The sequence below is a fragment of the Haliotis rubra genome, unplaced genomic scaffold, assembly GCF_003918875.1.
Source record: "Haliotis rubra isolate DU_JTF1 unplaced genomic scaffold, ASM391887v1 Scf31, whole genome shotgun sequence".
Classification (NCBI taxonomy): Eukaryota; Metazoa; Mollusca; class Gastropoda; order Lepetellida; family Haliotidae; genus Haliotis; species Haliotis rubra.
The window spans coordinates 2,017,005-2,038,046 of record NW_025766980.1 but is presented as its reverse complement, the minus strand read 5'-3'; the positions used below and the strand labels follow the sequence as shown (position 1 = coordinate 2,038,046).

Below are 21,042 nucleotides of genomic sequence, written 5' to 3'. Positions count from 1 at the left end.
AAGCCGCTTTTGCTCAAATCGCTCATTCCCACCATGTACTCGGGCTGCAGTGACCTCAATGCTCACAAATATGAAAGATACATTTTAGAAAGTCATGTGCCTCATGTGGACTAGCAAATGAGGATAGTTTTCACTTTTTGTTTACTTGTCCAATATATACTGTAACGATCCCTATTCTGGCACATGGCACAGGAAGTGAAGGTGTCCCAGTCATCAGTGGTGCTCTGCAGAGTTGTGTCCCTTGGATGCACCAGAAACCAATGATTGTGGGTCCAAATCACTGTTGGTCTCAATTATGTTCCTTGGTTTGTTAGTACCATACCTGTTTTTCATGATTGCAGTCGTCCAAGACTTGGAAGACCAAGGAAGACTAATGACTGTGATCACCAGGTCCATGCAATCCAATGACCCAGGCCAGCATAGGTTATTCGGGACTTGTTTTACACTGAAAACCCTGCATGGCAGAGCCCAGGTTCAAAATTGCTCTTATGAAGATATTATTGAAAGGAAATATGGGACACCTTGTACTGCAAGATGGTAGACCAGAGATTTACTGTGCAGCAACATTGCTACAGTGAGATCCATGATGCCCGCCACACTCTTGCCACAGTAGAAACACAGAACACATAAATTCATGATATCTTTATGTATGGGTGTGTTTCTTGTTATTTGTGGAATAATCTAAATATAACTGCATCTGGTCCAGACAATCTACACCAGTGGGTAGATAAAAGGTATCAACCATGCAATCAGCCAAGATATGAGACTTTCAATTCCTTTTATTCACATCACATGACAAGCGTAGGCTGATAGAGACCAATCTTAACCTGAAATCCCCACAGTGAAGACCTGGCTAGCTATTCTCCAAACGTTCGTTGTCCTACTAACTTCTTATGCCCATTCATAACACATTGGCTACGATCAAAGTTAAGAATTCTTAGGGCTACGAACGTTTTTCGAGAATAGCTAGACAGGAGTACGTTGTACGAAGCGATCTTAGCGCTAAGGCGGCTGTAAACCCCATACCTTAACACAGACTTAAGGTAGTCTTAGGGCTAAGGTTGTTTTGAACAATGGCACCCTGGGCCAGAACAGATCTTTTCTAGTCTTAAATTCACTTGTTGGGTCTCAGTTGCTGGTGATCCACAGCCTGTTTTTATATTGTAATGTTCTCTATAATAATGTCATTTTATGATTACATGCTACTTTAGCCTTTCACTGATACTCTAGTATTCTTTCTGTTCATCGTCAATAGGTTTTTAATTTCTAAATTTATTGATGTTTACTATGATAATTGATTGTTCTCGTCAAGGTATGGCTGAAATATTGCCGATGTGACGATAAATATTAACTCACTCACTCACTCGTCGGTCTGGTTGATTGCTTGTCACTGTACCCTGGCTGAATGGGATGCCACTCACGTCAATCACTGGATTGTCTGTTCTGACTAACTAGCAGTGATGTAGCAGGTATACTGCAGACTGGCATAAAACAGCATGCAGCCAACTAACCCATACTGTGGGTGTCTAGAGGACTCCTAGTGATACAACATAGTCTATTACTCAATTCTTGGAATAAGCAATATCATGAATAATAACTTAACTCCAGGTCTAGTATTTAAATAGTTTTATTAGAAAACAACAAATAACAAGTTTGATACTTAGTATCACATTGCACCAATGACAAAACCCCTCCCCCCCAGAGTGTATTGCTCATAATATCCCTCTGGACTTCAGCTGGTAGACATGGACAACTGGCTCTGTGGTCAACTCCCAACATATGTAGTTAAAATAATGCTGGACTTTTTTAATGTTGTCGTATGTTGACACTCCAACAATTATGTAGTGTAAAAAGGCTAAAAAATGGAAATATTTCTCTTACTATAAATCCTCAATCAGTTATACAATGTATTACTGAAAAGAACTCATCAGGAAACGCTACGTCTGTCTAGGCTGTAATACTGAGATGGAGTTTGGCTCCTCATACCACACTATTGGTTCTCTGACATTGGCTACCTTCACTTCACTGAAAAATTGATATCAGCATTCAGTATTTTTAAATATTCTGATTTATAAACACTGGTTTACCACTTGACTGATTGGGGGATATGCAAAACAGACATTTTCAGTTACGAATACTTGTCATGAAAACAATAAATAAATTATGAATTAAAGAACCCAAATCATCGAAACGCATCAGTTCACTGCTCTGTATAGCACATTTTAACTAGAAATATTCAATGGTTTATGAGCTCTGCTATGGGAATGGACAGATGAGTCCTAAGATGGACACGTGCTGATTGCTATGTCCCCCATTTTTCAAATTGGCTGTGATGTACATGTATCAGCACAACTTTTTTGCAATGTAACATCTGTTCAAGAATGCTTGGTCACAATCTGTGAAACATGAACCAGTGCCAGAAAATGGGTAACAGGCTCTGGTAGATTTTGGCTGTGGTATTTTGGGTTGAAGATTCTGCTTTCATGTTCATCCTTCGTGTCTACTGAAATATTTACGGACACGAAACTAAGAGAAGGATTCACCGAAATACAATACATGAAGAGCAGTGGCAGGACCGGGATGCTCACTGTAGTTTAGTGTTTATCCTGACAAACTAGCTGACTGCTAACAACCATCAACACAGTTGGCTTTGGTGTCCGTGACTGAAGGATATGCCTACAACCTAGCTGACATCAGTCTTAGTTCTCTCCATGGGGACAAGGTATGAAGTCCATTTGGGGAATATTAGATAAAGTAGCATAACACTTCGCTCACTCACTCATTCCCATCCTCCTTCACTCCATCACTTACTCATTCAGACCTCTTATCTCCCTTCTTGCCCCTCCTGCCACCCTCACCTCACTCACTCCATCACTTACTCATTCAGACCTCTTATCTCCCTTCCTGCCACCCTCACCTCACTCACTCCATCACTTACTCATTCAGACCTCTTATCTCCCTTCTTGCCACCCTCACTCACTCTCACCCTCACTCACTGTCTCCCTACTAGAATCCTAGACAGCTGGGTTCTTAATACCATCAGATTCTTAGTTGAATGGTATGGCAGTTCTTATGATACTCCCAGCTTCCTCCCAGGCCCTAACTCAGCACATTTAATGCAATCACAGCAAAACACAGGGATTTACAAGCACCAGTGTCTTAGCAACACTTCTCAATTACATCTGACATTCAAACAAACACATTATTTGGCTCATTAAACGAAAACATCCCTGAATTCCTCCATTACATTTGATTTGATCACTTACATCAGAACTACATTCAACAACATGTATATGAAATTGAATATATACAGTATTGAAAGTATTAAGTCACCAGATAATAAGACTTCATGGAGTGGAGTGTTCTATTTTTTACCCATTACACTTTATTCTTAATTAGATCCTGTGAAAACTTCTTTGTGAATAAACATACTAATAAAAACTGATGACAGGAAGGCAACAATCTCATTTAAATCAGACACCTCTCTGTGTGAAGATCTGAGAGCACCGACAGAAAAGTTTAAACATTTCAACACACTGGCAGTATCTCCACCAGTGACAGGGTTGTATAAGATATAGAGCAGCTTTATTGTTTTGCATTGAAAACCCCCAAGTACATTCCAGTTTTATACAAAGAATTCAGAAATGCTTCTCTGAATTCATCTCTCACTCAAATGTTGTACCCATGGTGCTGATTTTCTATAAACATGTCTTCCTAAGGAGGAGTCCTCCGACCTTCATGCAGACAGTAGAGGTAGAGTACAGTAACAATTATGATTTTTGATAATATTGGAAACTCAATCTCTCCAACATATAAGTTAGCTGTCAAAACTTTGGATTGCTCATTGTATAGTTAATCATGTTAACATGTTAAATATGTTGAATCTGAAACATTGACTTCAGGCAGTATCGATAAGCAAGGATAAGACCTCTTATGTTTGGCATTGTTTTACAATAATGTATATAGTATCTATTTTGAACAGGAAAAATAAAATTAACAATACTGACTAAAATACATAAACTAATTGCATCCATTTCGCTTTATATAAATATAATATCATGGATTTGACCAGGTATGGAATGAGGTATTTTACATAATGAAGCAAGATTTTTTAAAATATATTTGCTTCAATCTTGTCAACAGACCTTCAATCATGTTGATAAAAACATGGAACAGTGAATTCGAAATTAGCACTTATGCTTATATGGAAATGCTAAGTTCATTGTTCAAATGATAGGCAAATCAGTTGTTTTTCTGGCTTATCCTTACAATATTTGGAGTGTAAAGGAAGCCTTTAAAGCATGTCACTTATTTATTTTTCATTTGAAACAACAGAGCTCGGAATTTCCTCCATGTGGAATATCTTGTTACTCTCTTCACTTCACAAATAAAATATTATTTCTGTTATCACAGACACATGTTCAAAAGACACTTGAGGTAAATGTTCTGGCAGGTTTGTGACCAGGTAACAGGTAAATATCATATACTTTGTAGTCACTGAGGTATAAAAGGACATGTCTTTTTCATGCAACTTCAGAATTTCTCTTTGGGATACCACAAGCACACAGTATAGAATACTTAGGACTCTAGGAACTTGTCCATAGACCATGCAGTTTGGATGTTAGGTGAGCAACAGTCCCTGAACCTTGGTTGGACGGTCCTTTATCAGTTGATGAAGAGATGAAGGTGATGGATCCAGATGACCTTGAAAAGAGTGGGTCAAGGTCGCATAGACCTTGATGGTGTGACACATAACTGCGTGAACTGTTCTAGTTCTCTTACAGAATGCAGACACATGGACGGCGAGATAGCATCCAGGTTCACTGTATGCTTCAAGTTTTAATATCTTTCAGGTTAGGAAACAGTCATTACTGACACACTGTGACCATAGCAACCATGTCTTTATTAATATAGACATCTTACTCCATGGTTCACAGTGGTTCAGTGTTCATCCTCTGACCTCTTGCAGAGAGGGATGTACACAGCTGATGCACAACTGGCCTAGGGGCAGCACTGTACAGTCTTGTTCTATCGGGAACTATCAGGGCCAACTGTAACCATGACACATATTACTATTGTTGAGATCATGGGCACACAGTAGAGGTACCTGTAGGTACTGACCCTTCTATCTTGGCTTCTTAATGGATGCTTTCGTAGAATCAATCACATGACCATGAAACCCTTGCATCAAGGTTGCATTCCCGGGCAGGCCCTTCATCAGGTGCACAAAACCATGTCAACCCTGACTTGATGCACCAGGACATCTTCAGATCTGCTGCCAGGCACTTGATCAGACCTGTGAACCACAAACCACAAACAATACAAGGTCACAATTTATGATGATTTGAATTGTAAATTGTCATATGTTGTTATCTCTGGTCTTCAGCATGTCTTGATCATCTGCAACCTGTGATCATTAATCCCTTGAGATCTTCAGTACATGAATTCTGGGCAGAGGTTCACAATCTTATGTTGTCTTGGTCATGACCTTCTGTCATTTTTGATCTTCAATGCATCCTGATGTTCAGCAGATCTTATCTTCAGTACCACATGGCGTTCTGATTATTACGATCTTCAATGATCTTTGTGACATCATGATCTTCAGTAAATGGTGCCTACTGACTGGGCTCCCAAAGATTGGACGAGGTGAATCTAAGGGCAGACGTCACCCTGGCATCCTGGGCAGGAGATGAAGGAGTGGAGTGTATCGACACTGCCATCACCCGGGAGACAGGAGCCCGAAACTTAACCTGAAGGCCATCTCCACGATGTTCTGTGGCGTCGACTCATGGAAGCATACATACACTTCCTGCTTCACCGGGCGGCTGTACTTCCGTCTGCAACACACAAACAAGTCAAACTGGAATTGTGGGAGGAGGACAATTTCTTGTTGTTAGATACTGCTGCAGTCAGCAGAACTCCAGCTGTATGTGGTGTTGTGTAATAATCAAGTCTGGATTAGACAATCTCTTCTGTTATATGGAGACACGTTATCACAATGCCTGACCACCTGATCTATTAAACAGCCTTGTATGTCCAGGACAGAGATGCCCAGGAATCCCTGGACGGTCATTATTGAGTTCATCTGATATTAGCAGGAAAGTGAATGTTGACACCATTAACTGCTTGTAAACAATGAAATCTGAATCAAACAAACCAGTGGAGGATAGTAGAAGTAGCTATCATGAGGGTATGAAAGATTGGTCTAGGATATAACATGTAGTCCAAAATTGAGGAACATGGCTCATGTTTCTTATGACAAACTTACCCCACGACCCAGTACGCAAGGGATTGTTTGGTTCGGCGAGAGTCAGACCCTGGCTGGGTGGGACAGTGGAACAGCACCCCCTGCTCACGGATGCTGACCAGGTTTCGGTCCGGGTACAACACAGGCTCCTCCTCCTGGTTCACAAGGGCCTGAAATAATATATCAGTCAGTTGGAATTTATGCTCATTAAAGCTGAATACTTCCGCCATTTGACTGGGAACACTTATGATATGTTGACGATGATGATGATAGTGAGAATGGTGCCTCATGCCAACAAATATATTGATGGTGGTGTCATTATGGTGATTATGAGATGATGATACTGGTCTGATGATGAGTGAGTTTAGTTTTACTCCAAAAGCAATATTCCAGCTATATGGCGGCAGTCTGTAAATAATCGTGTCTGGACCAGACAGTCCAGTGATCAACAGCATGAGCATCGATCTGCACAATTTGGAACCGATGACATGCGTCAATCAAGTCAGTGAGCCTGACCACCCGATCCCATTAGTCGCCTCTTACGACAAGCATGGGTTACTGAAGATCAATATTCCAATCCGGACCTTCACGAGTGGTCTGATGATGATGATGATGATGATGATGATGGAGGTTTGACTTACCCTGTACGTAATGGCACTGCGGAACATGGTCTGAATCTGTGCACAGCAGCGGTAGAAGTTCTGAATGAGCTGTGAGTGGAGGGGCGCAGCCATGTCGGGGAGTGGGGAGGTGATGTACAGCCCCTCCAGGGTATCCATACTGCAGTAGTGGAACAGGCAGTTATCCATCCCGTCCGTCACCCTGTAGAGAGAGAAGACAGTCTTAGAATTCATTTCCAATCAACATATGGAGGTGTTTTTATTTCTGTATGAATGAGAGAGTGAATTTAGTTTTATGCTGCACTCCTAGCATTATTCCAGCTATATGGCTGAACCAGACAATCCAGTGATCAACAGCATGAGCACTGATCTACGCAACTGGGAACCGATGACATGTGTCAACCAAACCAGTGAGCCTGACCACCCGATCACCTCTTACGACAAGCATGGGTTACTGAAGATGTATTCTAACCCGGATCTTCCCGGGTCCTGTGTGAATGATTATGAACAGTCAGTTTTCAAACTTATTTAGCAACTTTGGTTTCCACTGAGTGGGTTAGATAACAGACTGTGCTTGGGCTTAGGTGCCTCGTTGTGAAAGTGTGGGTTCGAATCCTGGACAGCACTCACCCCATAAGAAGTACTAGAATCTGTACATCATTGAGAATGTGTACTCCCAAATATATAACATATGTTAATACTTTCTAAAAGTCATTGTGTATTCAATGATGATAAATGTTCACAAAGCACACAGACATGGAAGGACAAACACAGAGGAACTGAACTTACTTTGGACTCAACCCGTCAGTTATGTTGCTGGGCCGAGTTGTCTCCCCTGCCAAAGGGAACATACGTTGTCGTCTCTGACTCTGAAAAAAAACATTCTTGTTAGAGCAGTTGTAGATTTTTAGCTAAGGTTTTGATAGTCACAGCTACTTTGTTGTAGACTGGAAGAGCATCTCTTATCTGAACAGCTTTCTGATTATCATTTCTGTCTACTGTACTCTGGGATAAAATCATGTTATGAGTCATGACGGACATACTCTGAATATGCCATCACTGCTGCCGCTTCCACCAGAACCATCTGACTCTATTGACGACTTCCTCTGTCTGTGGTTGAAGTATCGGCTGGACACAGATTGACCTTGACCTCTTGGGTTGAAGTCATCGTGGACATAGCCTTGAAAACACAAGGTCATGGTTAGCACATTCTTCTCCAACCACACTCCAATACTAGTACTGGTGTTACGATAGTACTACCACATGTCCAAGTTTATATCCCATGTCAGCTTAGAAATGATATTGTGTCTCTACTGGTCCACTCTTTAGATTGTATGGACCAACCAAGGACTATCTGCCCTGAGCACTATTAATTCTTTGTTTCTAAGTCAAAGAAAACTTAATGTAATGAGATACTAACATTCACAGACATTATTTCTTTTATGCTATTTGCAGTCACATATCTTTCTCATTTTCTTACACAAAGAACTATGGGTATTATACAAGAAGCCACTCCAAGTGCTGATTACCACTTGTGAATATCATGTTGAAAGTTGACCCACTTTATCAACGTAATCTACAATACAGTGTCCAACCTGGTCGGCAGGAGTGGTGGTTGATTACCCACTTTATCAACGTAATCTACAATCCATGTGTAAATGTTTGCAGTACCAGTGTGTAAATGTTTGCAGTACCAACCTGTGGTGGTGAGATCGGCAGGAGTACTGGACAGGAAGGAGTCTATACTGACGGTGGGAGGCAGGCCACTGCCAGATAATCTGTTAACAAAAATATTTCTTTAAATAGCCCTCAGATTTATTTTTTTTTTAAACTAGTACAAAAAACTGGTGTGCACCTTATTTCACTATTCATCAGTGCATAACTAATCCTCCTTGAACATAACACATACTGTCAGATTTATTCCAATCCAAAATATCTTAAGAAGGTTTTGGCTGAACGAAATTGCCTAAAACTATTTTGTGACCTATGCACTGAGCATGGTATGACTATCAAAACAGAAAATTAGGTGAAATAAATTCTAAAGCAGATGTAATATTGAGGATCAGAAAGATTATCATGCCATATCTTGTATATTTTGGTCATGTGACTTACCTGGCCTCACAGTGACCAATCAGCTCCGGTGTCTGAATCTGCATTAATGTGCAGCGAGCCTGGTCGATGTAGAATGGCTCTGGACTTGGCCTGCCTTGTTGCCTGTTAAATACACAAAGTGTTGAGAAAAGGAAGTGACAGAAGCACCCATAAAATACCCCACCAAGGCCTCCTCTTGCCACAGTATTTGTAATTTAGTGTTGTAAATATGTGTACTAGCTTCTACCATGCTGCTAATTCAGTTGATTACTTTTGGGATGATAAACTGAACACTTGAACAAATTACACTTATTGATACATGAAATCTGTTGAAAACTTACTGAGTTGCACAGCCACCAGCCTCGAGCAGTACCGCTAGAAGTCCATGTTTCTGAAAAACAACAGAGATAAAGTTATTGTATTTGTTGTAGATATTGTTGAAAATGTAGTTGGGGCCAAAACTATTGGGCTTCAGACATTGTAACGAATGCTCCCTAATTACTGATGACAGTATCCAAATGTATAATTATTCGGAAAAACAAATACAACTTCATAGCTTTAGTTTGGATAACTGATATCACAAATGTAAATTACAGAAAGCTAGAAACCAAATTTCACAGTTTAATGAACTCACCAAACCCACAACCATCAGGAACCACCTTGCATGAGGCTCGGAGTACCCAAAGGTGTTGTTTATTTCACTGACATCGTAACAGAAGCGAGTCGGGAAGATCTCTCGCCAGATGACCAGCTGGCTGACTTTCTGATTGGCTGTGAGTGTGAGCAGCATGTGGTGTGACAGGTAGAGATGGATGTCGACCAGGTCGTCCCGCGACAGGTGGCTACACAACATGTGGCCCTGGAATAAACAAGCATGGAGTTTCAGGAAGTGTAAACTAGAAGAATGTTTCATTTAAACAGATGGGGTCTGGGATTCAATGATTCAAAGGAAGAATTAAAGCCAGATTAGAACCTGCAAAATACTGTATACTATAAGTTGTATGCTTCTCTCGAGGGTAATACTGTCTGATGTACACCTCTTTGTAGCAGTGTCACCCGAGCCGGTAGGCTGTCATAGAGACAGACATTTCCAGTTTGTTTTCTACCTGAGCCAGCTATTCATTTTGTGAAGTTGAATACAATTACAAAAAAATTAAAATGTTTGTTTATTATTGACTCTTTTTAAATTTTTATGTGTGAATTATATATTCAATCAATTTTTACAGTAACTAAAGAATAATTGATGTTTGAAGATGAAAGGATGCAAATAAGCTGAAAGTAATTTTGAAAAATTCAATTTAAAAATTCAAGCATGATGCTGTCTAGTGATGGTGTTATTTCTGCCCTGGCAGACACACTTCTGAACTTTAACACCTGATGTATCATATATTTCTTGTGTTAATGAGATGTAAATATTAAAAATTGATTGACAAACTGTGTATATGCTATTCCAACTTCACAGATTGCTTATTTATTCACTAAACACAAAATATTGCAGACAATGATATTAAATCAGTGACCTAATTCAGCGGAATACTTCAACACAAGCCCTGTCCACTCTATAATCACACAACAAGGAAACAGCTGTCAGCTAGTCTGTGGATTTTGGGTTAGCTAATCAAATTATTGATATAGAAATCAGACACAGATGAAAGATTTTACAGATATAAACACATTTCTAGTAGTGACACTCTACCTTGTAGAACAAGCCTGAGCCAAGAACAGTGTAAGACCTCCGACACCCGTAGAAGTTGTCCGACTGAAACAAGTGGAATGGACATGTTAAATTATTTCTGTGTTCATACACATAGCATTTCATTTGAATGTTAATTGATCAATATTTAAGACATACATACTGACTGAGTTTAGTTTTACGCCACTTTAAGCAATATTCCAGCAATATCACGGCTGGGGACACCAGAAATGGGCTTCACACATTGTGCCCATGTGGGGAATCGAACCCGGGTCTTCGGAGTGACGAGCCAACGCTTTAACCACTAGGCTACCCCACCCCGACATACATACAAATCTGTAAAAGTGATGATCACTGGGCACCATGTCAAACAATATTTAACTGTCAGCTGTTAAATGAAGAGCTATCACAATACACACAATATAAAACTGTTCTTGGTTCTCTTAGAGTTTAACTGAAACGGTCACCTCCATTCAGTACTCACCATATCAACAAAATCAGAAGCTTCAAAATCAGTCAGTACTCCACTGGTGTGTTCCTGCAAAGACAACATAAATTGTCAGACAGGTATGGAGGTGGTGGGAATTTGTGAGGAATTATCTGAAGAGCTGTTGACATATATATAGTGACTGTGTTGAATCATGCAATCAAGGTTAACTCTACAGTATATTGCTATATTAGTTTGATGATACAAGTGTTGGTATTTCCTTTAGAAAATTTACTTTTTAATGAAACTAAAAGTGTGCAAAGCTATAGGATCACCAAATTTGCATCCACATCTCAGATGAATGTTTATGGACTGATGCTCCCAATATCAACCACTGGTTTGTTTGCTCCAAGCTCAGTGCTGTGTTATAGCTGAGAAACTGATGACATAAAACACTCTCACTGATCTACTCACCATTATCTCGTCAGACAGAGGTAGATATTGCACATGACCAGAATGAGAAAATGTTCCGACCAATGGGGGAAGACTTAGATTCTGATTGACAGCTGCTTTGACCAATGAGGGATGATTATGGATTTGATTGACTGGGCCACTTCTTGTCTCCCCTGATAATGACTTGAAGAGGAGTGAGAAGATCTCATCCACCAAACGCCGATGTTTGGTCCGACGGAGAGCATCTTCGACTGATCCGACTAGGAAGCGCAGCAGACGCACAATGTCAGCAAGGATGAGTTTCAGCACTGGGATAGAGCACCTACAAAGTAGGGAGAACATACAACTAATTACAGACAGCTTATAACATTCTTAAAGGGCGATACTAATTGGAGTTGATGACCACAGGCCAAATACAATCTGGTAATTAGGCAACATTCTGTTTATAGCAGATTACAGCACTTATATAGCAATGAGAGTGGGGGCTGGATAAAATGTACAATATTTTAACATCTTTTTGAATGAAGTGACCAGGAATCAAACCATTACCCTTCTGTCTCCTTTCAGACTATCTACTAAATAACAGAGTAGTCATGTACAATGCCCTCAAGGAACTTCAGATCATATACAGAATTGCAAACTTTCTTACAATCATCTCAATCATGCTGACAGGGAACAGTGTGTCAAATACAAGTACAGAAATAAAAGGAACAAAGAGAAACTACCAGGTACCCACCATTTGTGGGGGACAGCCAGCAGCAGGAGGTCCCTGCCTTCCATGTGGTAGACGGTGTGGACCAGATCCCCATTTACAACGAAGCTGGAACTGAACATTGTGGCACGGGTCAAACACAGCAGCTTAACTATTAACAGTCATTTGAATTATAATTGGCCTTTATGTGTTGCAGATAGGTGGAGCTGAACCCAGGTTTTTGACGAGCAAAAGCTTTGACCCCAAGGTGACCCAAACAACCAAATAACTTTTGAAAGATTTGAGATGGTCATCATCCTGGAAGTGTTTCTGATATGGATGACCCTGCAAGGAACACTAATAATCATGATAACAAAGATATAAACTATGCACAGTTGAGGACAAGAACTGGAACTCAGCTGAGGAAGCAGTTACGAAGCACGGTATATACTTGTACACAACAACGTCAACTTTTGTAACAACAAAATTGATGAAGGGGGCACTTGATGAGCATTAGTAAATGCAAACATCTGTTAAAACAAACATTTTGGTAAAAATAATGCAATACTAATAATACTATGCAATAATATACCCATTCTCTGCTGCTCTACACACAAGAATATATGGACCATTATATTTCAGGTCTGCTTATATGCATTTTACACAGACTGGCCAAGAAGTCTATCTGCTTATTGCAGCAGGGTTCTCAACAAGGAAAATATAGTCAGGATGTCAATCTGTGAGCAGAAGAAAGACTTACTTTGTAACATTGGAGACAACGAAGTCCCTGAGTAGGTGTGAGAGAGTGTAGAACATGCCCCTGATGCCAGTCACCACGCCGCCCCAGGGGTAGCTGTACACCAGATCCTCCTGGAGTCAGAGAAAGGGGAAACTGTTGTCACAGATTTCAAACAGTGGAAGAGTCATGACACCACACCAAAAACAAGTGCTTACAGTTTGAAATAATTAAATAAGGGCATGTACCGGTAAGTGTTTTCTTCTTTTTAATGCTTGTACCTGCTACAAGTGTGAAAAGTTGAGTCAATACTTTGGGGTTAGCTTTTTGTGTTAGATGTCTAGGATATCTGGGTTCCGTTACAATGATAAAACTGTTGTACGCTTCTGATATGCCCAGACATACAAGGTGATCTTGCATTTTTATCAGATCATGATACTAAGTTTATTGGATTGTTTTGACAGATTGATAACACTGCATGATAACACATTTTGCATGGAGATCAATGCTTCTTGAGATCAGTTTGACATACCTGATCGAAGACATCGTCGGATGTTACTCCTTCCATGGACATGTAGAACACCCCCATGGGGTCACCGCCCTGCACCGTCAGCTGGTCCCCCGACACCAGCTCCAGCAGACTCTCATACTGGTGGTCCATGGGGGACGGGGGACAGGGGGAGTCGGGCAGGATGACTGGCGGCGGAGACTCCAACTTTAACTTAACCTGAAACACAGAGGAATCCATTGAGAGTTCATTCAGCAGATTTGCAGGAAATCCAGTAGTCAAAGTTAGCAAATCTTGCTCCATATTGGGCTACAGCATTACAGAAAGGGCAGAAGGGAAACTAGGGACTGTGTCTAGGTCAGTAGGCTCACATGTGTGCACATGCAGCTAGTGGTCGATAGTAAGAGCAACTATCTGTTATGGAAAAGAAGAGTGGGCTGCTAACTGCTGCTACTGTCTTGTCTTGTCTCATCCCCATTAGAAACTACGAGTGTTCCAATTTCAAAGTGTTCTCACGAGAGATTGTCTAGGAATGCTGTCATAGTAGTAAATAACTGATCTGGACCAGGCAAACACGTGATTGACAAGGTGAGCACCTGACACTTCAAGACATGCCATGATAAGCCCAGGGACATCAGCTGTTGATATGCAGTCACCTGATTCACTTCAAGACAGTTCATGTTCTTATGATAAGCCCAGGTTATTAGGGACCCATTCTGGGCAGTAACCACCATTGAGGATATCATCAAGGAAGGAGAGTTTTTGTTAAACCTTCGTCAAGAGAATACTTCACACATGTGCAATGAAGGACTTGAATTGGAGCATGACTGACTGACTGAGTTTGGTTAAACCTTGGTCACGCTTTTAGCAATATTCCAGCAACATCACGGTTTGGTTTTAAGGACACCAGAAATGGGCTTCACACATTGTACCCATGTGGGGATTGAACTGAATGACTGAGTTTGGGTCTTAGCAATATTCCAGCAACATCACGCGGCGGGGACAGCCAACGCTTTAACCACTACGAGCCAACGCTTTAACCACTAGGCTACCCCACCGGCTGAATTGGAGCATGAAGAACACAATAAGAACTTTCAACCAAGAAAACATAAAATGTCTCAACTGCTTCTTTACTGATATACCATACTAAAACTCTGGCTTACTACTGGGAGAATTTTACAATGATTGCCACGCTAAGCAATACTCCATTAATATGAAGCATGATCATGCAACAGGGGAACAAAGACAAGTAACAGACAAGTTCCAAGAAAAGACCCACTCTTTTAAGAAAAGTTAGTAAATATTCAATTCTTGTCACCACGACTAACAAACTGAATTCACGAAGTGCAAGTTCAATTCACTGAATACGGGAGTGAATCACAACAGGACGACTTATTACCAAAGTATTACCAGGTCTTCAGAATGATTTCCATGTTGAGCTATTAATCAATACACTTCACAATGCTACTGCCTTCTATCTGACATATTGTATTTCACAATCAACATAGATCAGTCTTGACAAACAGATCCCCTTCGAACCTCCTTCAACTGACTACATGCATTTCCTATCGTCTAATCCTTAAACCATCCCAAATCATATCCCACAAAGCCCCTGTCAGCTCTAATCAACAGCTCTGTGCCAAATAACAAAACACCTCAATGGCCATACGTCCACGCTATAAGGGACTGTGTCAAAAAATAAATATAATGTCTAAATACCTAACACAAAATAATATAAAAGAGGGCAATTAATAATGTCACCATATTTCATCAATAAATATGAAAGGTATGAAAAGACATTTCTTCATGCCTATCAATAACTCAATTAATTAACATAATTACTATTTAATGACGTGAACTTTTGACACTGGCCCTCAATACTTTAGTCAAGAAGGAGTGAAAGACGATGTTTGTTAGTGCTTGACAGGTGATGGAGAAACTGACGTGACAACTTCCTAATATGTAGGTCCATTTCAACAAGCACCTGGTCAAACATCAGAGTGTGCCCAGCCATGTGTTATTAGTGCTATTGTACCCAATGTGTGAAGAGGAAATACTTACTGGCATCATAGCGTAACCATGGAAACCGTCATAGAAATGCTTAACTAAGTGTAAACACAAATATCAAAGGTGGGTCATTGTGTCCATACAAACACAGGGTAAAGGTTATTGTAGTGGACAATGCTCTCTGATAGTCACTTGTACATATTCTTTCATGCAGAGATACAAATGTTTACTTGAACTATTCTTCAATCGGTTTTAGCAGCTGTCAAAAAACGAATGTTTCAGACATTTGTTAAACTTGCGATGGGGTAGCCTAGTGGTTAGACCAGGGTTCGATTCCCCACAATGTGTGAAGCTCATTTCTGGTGCGCCCCGCCTTGATATTGCTAGAATATTGCTAAAACCAAAACTCACTCACTCACTCACTCAAACAGCATAAAAATGTCATAAACACCTGTTTACTTTTTGCAAACGACATGTCATAGTGTGTCCCAAGTTTTACCAACAAATGACATGTTAATCGTGGCAACACATGGGCTGACTTCACAAATGATTGTAATCGCCAGCTCCAAGTTCAAAACAAGTTTTGACATACATCTGTCAACAGTGTACAAACCCATTACATTGTGTACAGTCCTAAATCCCATGTTATCATATGAAGCCTACCGCAGCGGATTATCAGATTATTTGGACCCACAGATGAGGATTAAAGGATTAACCTACCCTTTCATTGGTGGGAGACTTAGATTTAAGATTATCTCTCCTGGGCTTGGAGTGTGAAACTTACAAGACACCCTCGTCTCCTTGATTGATTGATTGATTGATTACAACATACCAGTGTTGCTTTCATGCTCACAGGGAAATATACTCCCACCCTCCACTAGAGATCTTTTTTATTTATATTTTAGCAAAAATGAGGTCACTAATTCTCTGCAGGACAATGTGAGCTATTTCAAACATTCTGATGAGATCTTAAACAGTTGCACAAAACAGTTGTTGTGGTCTTGTAAAACTGGTGATGTAATTTGGGGATAATGTTGATTCTAACTGGAATTTTCCTCTTAATTATATCCTTGCACAGAGTAATGGAGATAACAGAGAATTCACAGAACAACAAACTTTAGTTTAAGAGATAGTGAAAGATTTACAGTACACTGACATGGAGAACTACACGTAATGCAACATCTTTGCTCTACGAATCCCTGTGTTTGTACAAACAAACACCAGTTGACAAATAGTTTGACAGACTGCACAGCAAATCACTGTTTGTATTGGCTTATTTCTATTTACAGACAATGATGACATGTATGTTTTAAACATTTGGCAACTAAAAATATTCACAACAATCATACAATAATCAGTATTATTTAATAGTATTTATTATCATTCTTGATTTAACAAAAAATGTCTATACATATGTAACGCTAAAATGAAATAAAATTGAAAAAATGTTTATCTGAATTTTTAAATATTTTTCAGACACTAGATTATTAAACTAAAACAATGTTGTCTTTCAGTGGCATTTAGAAGTTGTACATTGATGTCCAAGATATTTTAAGGATTAAACTTCTTTTTAATTTCTCTCACGACGAGAACTGAACTGATGAAGGGACCTGGAATGGTCTCGCAATGTAGTGAGAGAAATTAAAAAGAAGTTTAATCCATAAAATATCTTGGACATAAAATAATGTTCGTCTGAAGATGACTATCATTTCTTACCTAATTATCAATCTTACAATATTACAATATCTTACAACTTTAAACGATAGAACATGACTGAAACCATGAATATATTGTGTTTACAAGATGATCATCTATTAGATAATTAATTGTGATCGAATTCAGCATTAATAAAACATTGTTTTATTTCATTTCATTTCTTTGAATTACTAGATTCATTCATTCATTCATTCATTCATTCATTCATTCATTCATTCATTCATTCATTCATTCATTCATTCATTCATTCATTCATTCATTCATTGTCTTGTACGTGTGTCACATAAGTAAACATTTTCCATGTTGGCATGTCTTTTACCAGTGTGACTACTTTGGCAAAAAAATGAGAAAAGACAACCACTTTCACAATCTTCATAATAGTCACCAGCTCAGCATACAATAAACACCATTTCTAGAAATACATATCAGCATATGTGACAAGCCTACTCCATGATATAACATCTGATATCCTCTAAGACATGGAGTGACTGAGGCCACCACCCAACATATGTTTGCTGGAGATAATTCAAACAGATCTCTTTGTTTGGGCATTTGTCAGACCGAGTATTTGTCAAGTTTTTCACAAAATTACAAAGGCTCTGTTGGACAACGTTGAGTATTTACTGAGTAATAGTTCAACGACTGCCACGAGTGTTACGGGAAGTATTGACAGGCGTATACAAGAGCATGGTTATCCAACACTCCCTGGATGGGGGGAAGGGCGGTGTTATGTAAAATATCCACATTCAAGGTGACATGGTGTGTAATGGTGTGTAATGGCTTGTCTTGAAAACCTTGAAAGGGAGATTAGTGTTGTCAACAGTTAGACCATATAGTATATAATAATACATATTGACCATGTAATATGTCTACAGGTATAAAAAATTTAAAACAAAGTTAGACCATAAAGTTCTCTCCAACAAAATGTTGCACCGCTAGATGAAATTTTTTATGAAATATCATGAGTGCAGCTGAAAAGCATAAATTCAAGAAATTCTGAAGGTTAATTTGAGATTTTTGTAGAGATTGTATTTTTTAAGCACCAGGTTGTTCATTTGCAAAATATACTTTTTCATCAGAAAATATTTAAGATCAAAAGAAAATTCAGTAAAATCACTAAAAAACTGTAACTCTCAGGATTCAAAGCAAGGGTTCAAATTTAAGCATGACCCTGGACAGTCCAATGCACAGTGTCCAGTGATGGATACCTACATTGTCAATACCTACACACATGAAATACCATCAATGTGGGACATACAAATAGCACAATAAGCATGATAAGTGACAAATGGTCAGTTTGTCCGAACGTAGTCCGTGAGACTACAATGTCCGAAACAATCTCCAGTTAATGGCATGTTGCTTCCCACAGTTGTCCTGCTACTTGACTCTGATAATGACATCGTATTTATCACTACCTGTCAATCAGCCCAACTACAAAGGGCCTCGTACCTACAGTGTGCAGGGGCAAACCGCTGTGTTCTACAGTCAGCCAGAAAACATTCTGTGACACAATCGGTCCAGCTCGCCCTTTCTCTGCGGGACAATATCGCTGAGATAGCGGATGTTGGCTTGGACAATTTGAGATTAATGAAGACTTTTATAAACTTCCAGTTGCTAGGAAACAATCTATGTGGTTGAAGACAGGTCAGTGTAGAGGTACATTTGAATAAATGGAATGCTGGCACTTCGATGACTTGAGTTAAGCATCAATATTTTACCTTCTTTTGGTTGGTGATAAACTGGAGAAAGCATCACCTTGTTCAATTAGTGACAGAGTTAGGTATAAAAGTCTTACCTTCTTCGGGTTGGTGATAGACTTGAGGCGGGCATCAACTGTTGACCAGCCCACATCTCGGCCATTGATACACTTCAACCAGTCACCTAAACAAGTAAAAATATATCATCCATATCTATTGCAATTTAGGGAAGATGGGAAATATCCTGTCTGTATGTCTATTCGTTTGAAAAATGGCTCTGTTCACTCAGCAGTGTATGGGTACCCGGTAGGATGACTTGGCAATGTGATCATTAACTTATTAACACCTCATAGACAACTTGTGTTATGTACTCCCTCGGGCTCTAAGAGTAAACAACAATGTGTACAGTAATCCTTTGACCAGGGATAATATTGTATTGATCTGTTGTGCAGCTATAGTTGGAAGTCAAACACTGTATACAGTAGAATACTTTTATAACGAACACGGATATAACAAACTGACGGCTATAGCGAACTGTTTTAAAAGTCCAGAATAAACCTTATATTATCATATAAAAAGTGAATAGCGAACTACGGATATAACGAACTAATTTCAGTGGTCCATTTGGAGTTTGTTGGAGGTATTTTACTGTATATGCACTATCATGATTATTAATATTATTCTCACATTATGTCATAGTGAGACTGGGTTGTGAACTACCATGGGAGTAGGAATGAGTCATTATTATCATTGAGGAGTCCAAGTGATTCATGATCAGAAATCCATGTTTGGAACAATAAGAGTAGATTTAAGGCAAATGTGTAATAAGAGATTATCAATTTTGGACCAGACATCCAGTGGTTGATACAAGAAGTAAATTTTTATCTGTCTGAGATTGATGACACACAAACAATCCCTTTTAACAAACCAACCAAGGGGGCCGAAGATGAATGCACCTTAATCCACCCCACAACCCACTGCTGGCCTTGGTACAAACCAAAACCATGAATTTGCCAAAATGGTTGTCATTTGAAATAAAACGTCTAATCTAAACAATGAAGCAACTGGCGACCGCTGGTTACAAGTTCAACAAAGTCCATGATGAAGTTGTACTGTAATCCTTTAAAGACTGGGGCATTCCAAGTAGGCAATGCGGGGGTCAACAGCATGGCAACCACTCTCCCCATGCTGCGATACACAGCGTCCCTCACTCTCACACAGGCCATTAGATATACTCACACACATCCCTCCACAAACACCCAGCATTACCGTCCCCAGGGGAAGTGTCACAATTTGTCACCATATATCATTTATTGGAGTGAGAGTGTAAGCATTTTATACAACTTTAAGCATTCTTGTGTTATATCAAAGAAGTCTGGAACAGCTTTAAATGTTGTACCTGTGCATGGATTGATCCGGTGTACCCGTATCTACCATGTCCACTCCTTGGACAGTTTTTTCACTATAACATGATTAAGACATGTAATACAAATCATGCTAACTACAATATTTCTATTGTACCAATGGGTACTCTCAAAGTATACAGCCCTATTGAATATTATCATCATTACACAGGGTGTTGAGCATTGTACTGACTAACTGACTGAGTTTGGTTTTACACCACTTTTAGCAATATTCCAGCAACATCACGGCGGGGGACACCAGAAATGGGCTTCACACATTGTGCCCATGTGGGGATTCGAACCCGGGTCTTCGGTGTGACGAGCCAACACTTTAACCATTAGGCTACCCCACCGCCCCATTGGGCATTGTAGAAATGAACATCCAGTACACTTAAATGTATAGAATAATATTCACTCTACCAAATTCCTGATGAGAAATATACAGTTCCTGCTGTAAATGTATCAGAAATTATTACATCTTCCAATAAAGTACTCTACACCTTTTCATTACTTTACACCGAGACTCATATTTTCTGTAAGGACCCTTGAAATGAGTAACTATGGATCCTTTGAACCCTAAGATAAAATGATGTGCACATGTAGCATTAAATTGTCTGTGAAGATAGAGGAAAGATCATAAAAATTGGATCACATCTCACACAACTATGATCACCATGGAAACCAGCAGATTGATATATACAATGATACAGGTATAAAGTAAAGAGTGACTTTTCACTGTTTAAGACACATGAG

At 39.5% G+C, this 21,042-nt stretch overlaps 1 protein-coding gene and 1 long non-coding RNA gene across 2 annotated transcripts in view; one reads left to right on the top strand and one right to left on the bottom strand.

The window, feature by feature from the left end:
- Positions 1-1,611: 1,611 nt before the first annotated feature.
- The window catches only part of LOC124283091 (protein inturned-like), a 32,692-nt gene continuing 13,261 nt past the window's right edge, over positions 1,612-21,042 (bottom strand). Inside the window, exons 3-18 of the mRNA XM_046719117.1 lie at positions 18,985-19,070; positions 13,491-13,685; positions 12,983-13,092; positions 12,268-12,357; positions 11,553-11,853; positions 11,136-11,189; positions 10,655-10,717; positions 9,593-9,817; positions 9,300-9,349; positions 8,980-9,081; positions 8,566-8,645; positions 7,911-8,047; positions 7,657-7,736; positions 6,889-7,069; positions 6,269-6,417; positions 1,612-5,837 (exon numbers count right to left, since the gene is read on the bottom strand). Of these exons, the coding sequence (XP_046575073.1) occupies positions 5,720-5,837; positions 6,269-6,417; positions 6,889-7,069; positions 7,657-7,736; positions 7,911-8,047; positions 8,566-8,645; positions 8,980-9,081; positions 9,300-9,349; positions 9,593-9,817; positions 10,655-10,717; positions 11,136-11,189; positions 11,553-11,853; positions 12,268-12,357; positions 12,983-13,092; positions 13,491-13,685; positions 18,985-19,070 (2,021 nt within the window). The 3' untranslated portion in view covers positions 1,612-5,719. The remainder of the gene's footprint in view (positions 5,838-6,268; positions 6,418-6,888; positions 7,070-7,656; positions 7,737-7,910; positions 8,048-8,565; positions 8,646-8,979; positions 9,082-9,299; positions 9,350-9,592; positions 9,818-10,654; positions 10,718-11,135; positions 11,190-11,552; positions 11,854-12,267; positions 12,358-12,982; positions 13,093-13,490; positions 13,686-18,984; positions 19,071-21,042) is intronic.
- On the top strand, positions 12,599-12,971 carry LOC124283092. Its single transcript, XR_006900297.1, has 2 exons — positions 12,599-12,665; positions 12,865-12,971. It is a non-coding gene; the product is annotated as an uncharacterized LOC124283092 (long non-coding RNA).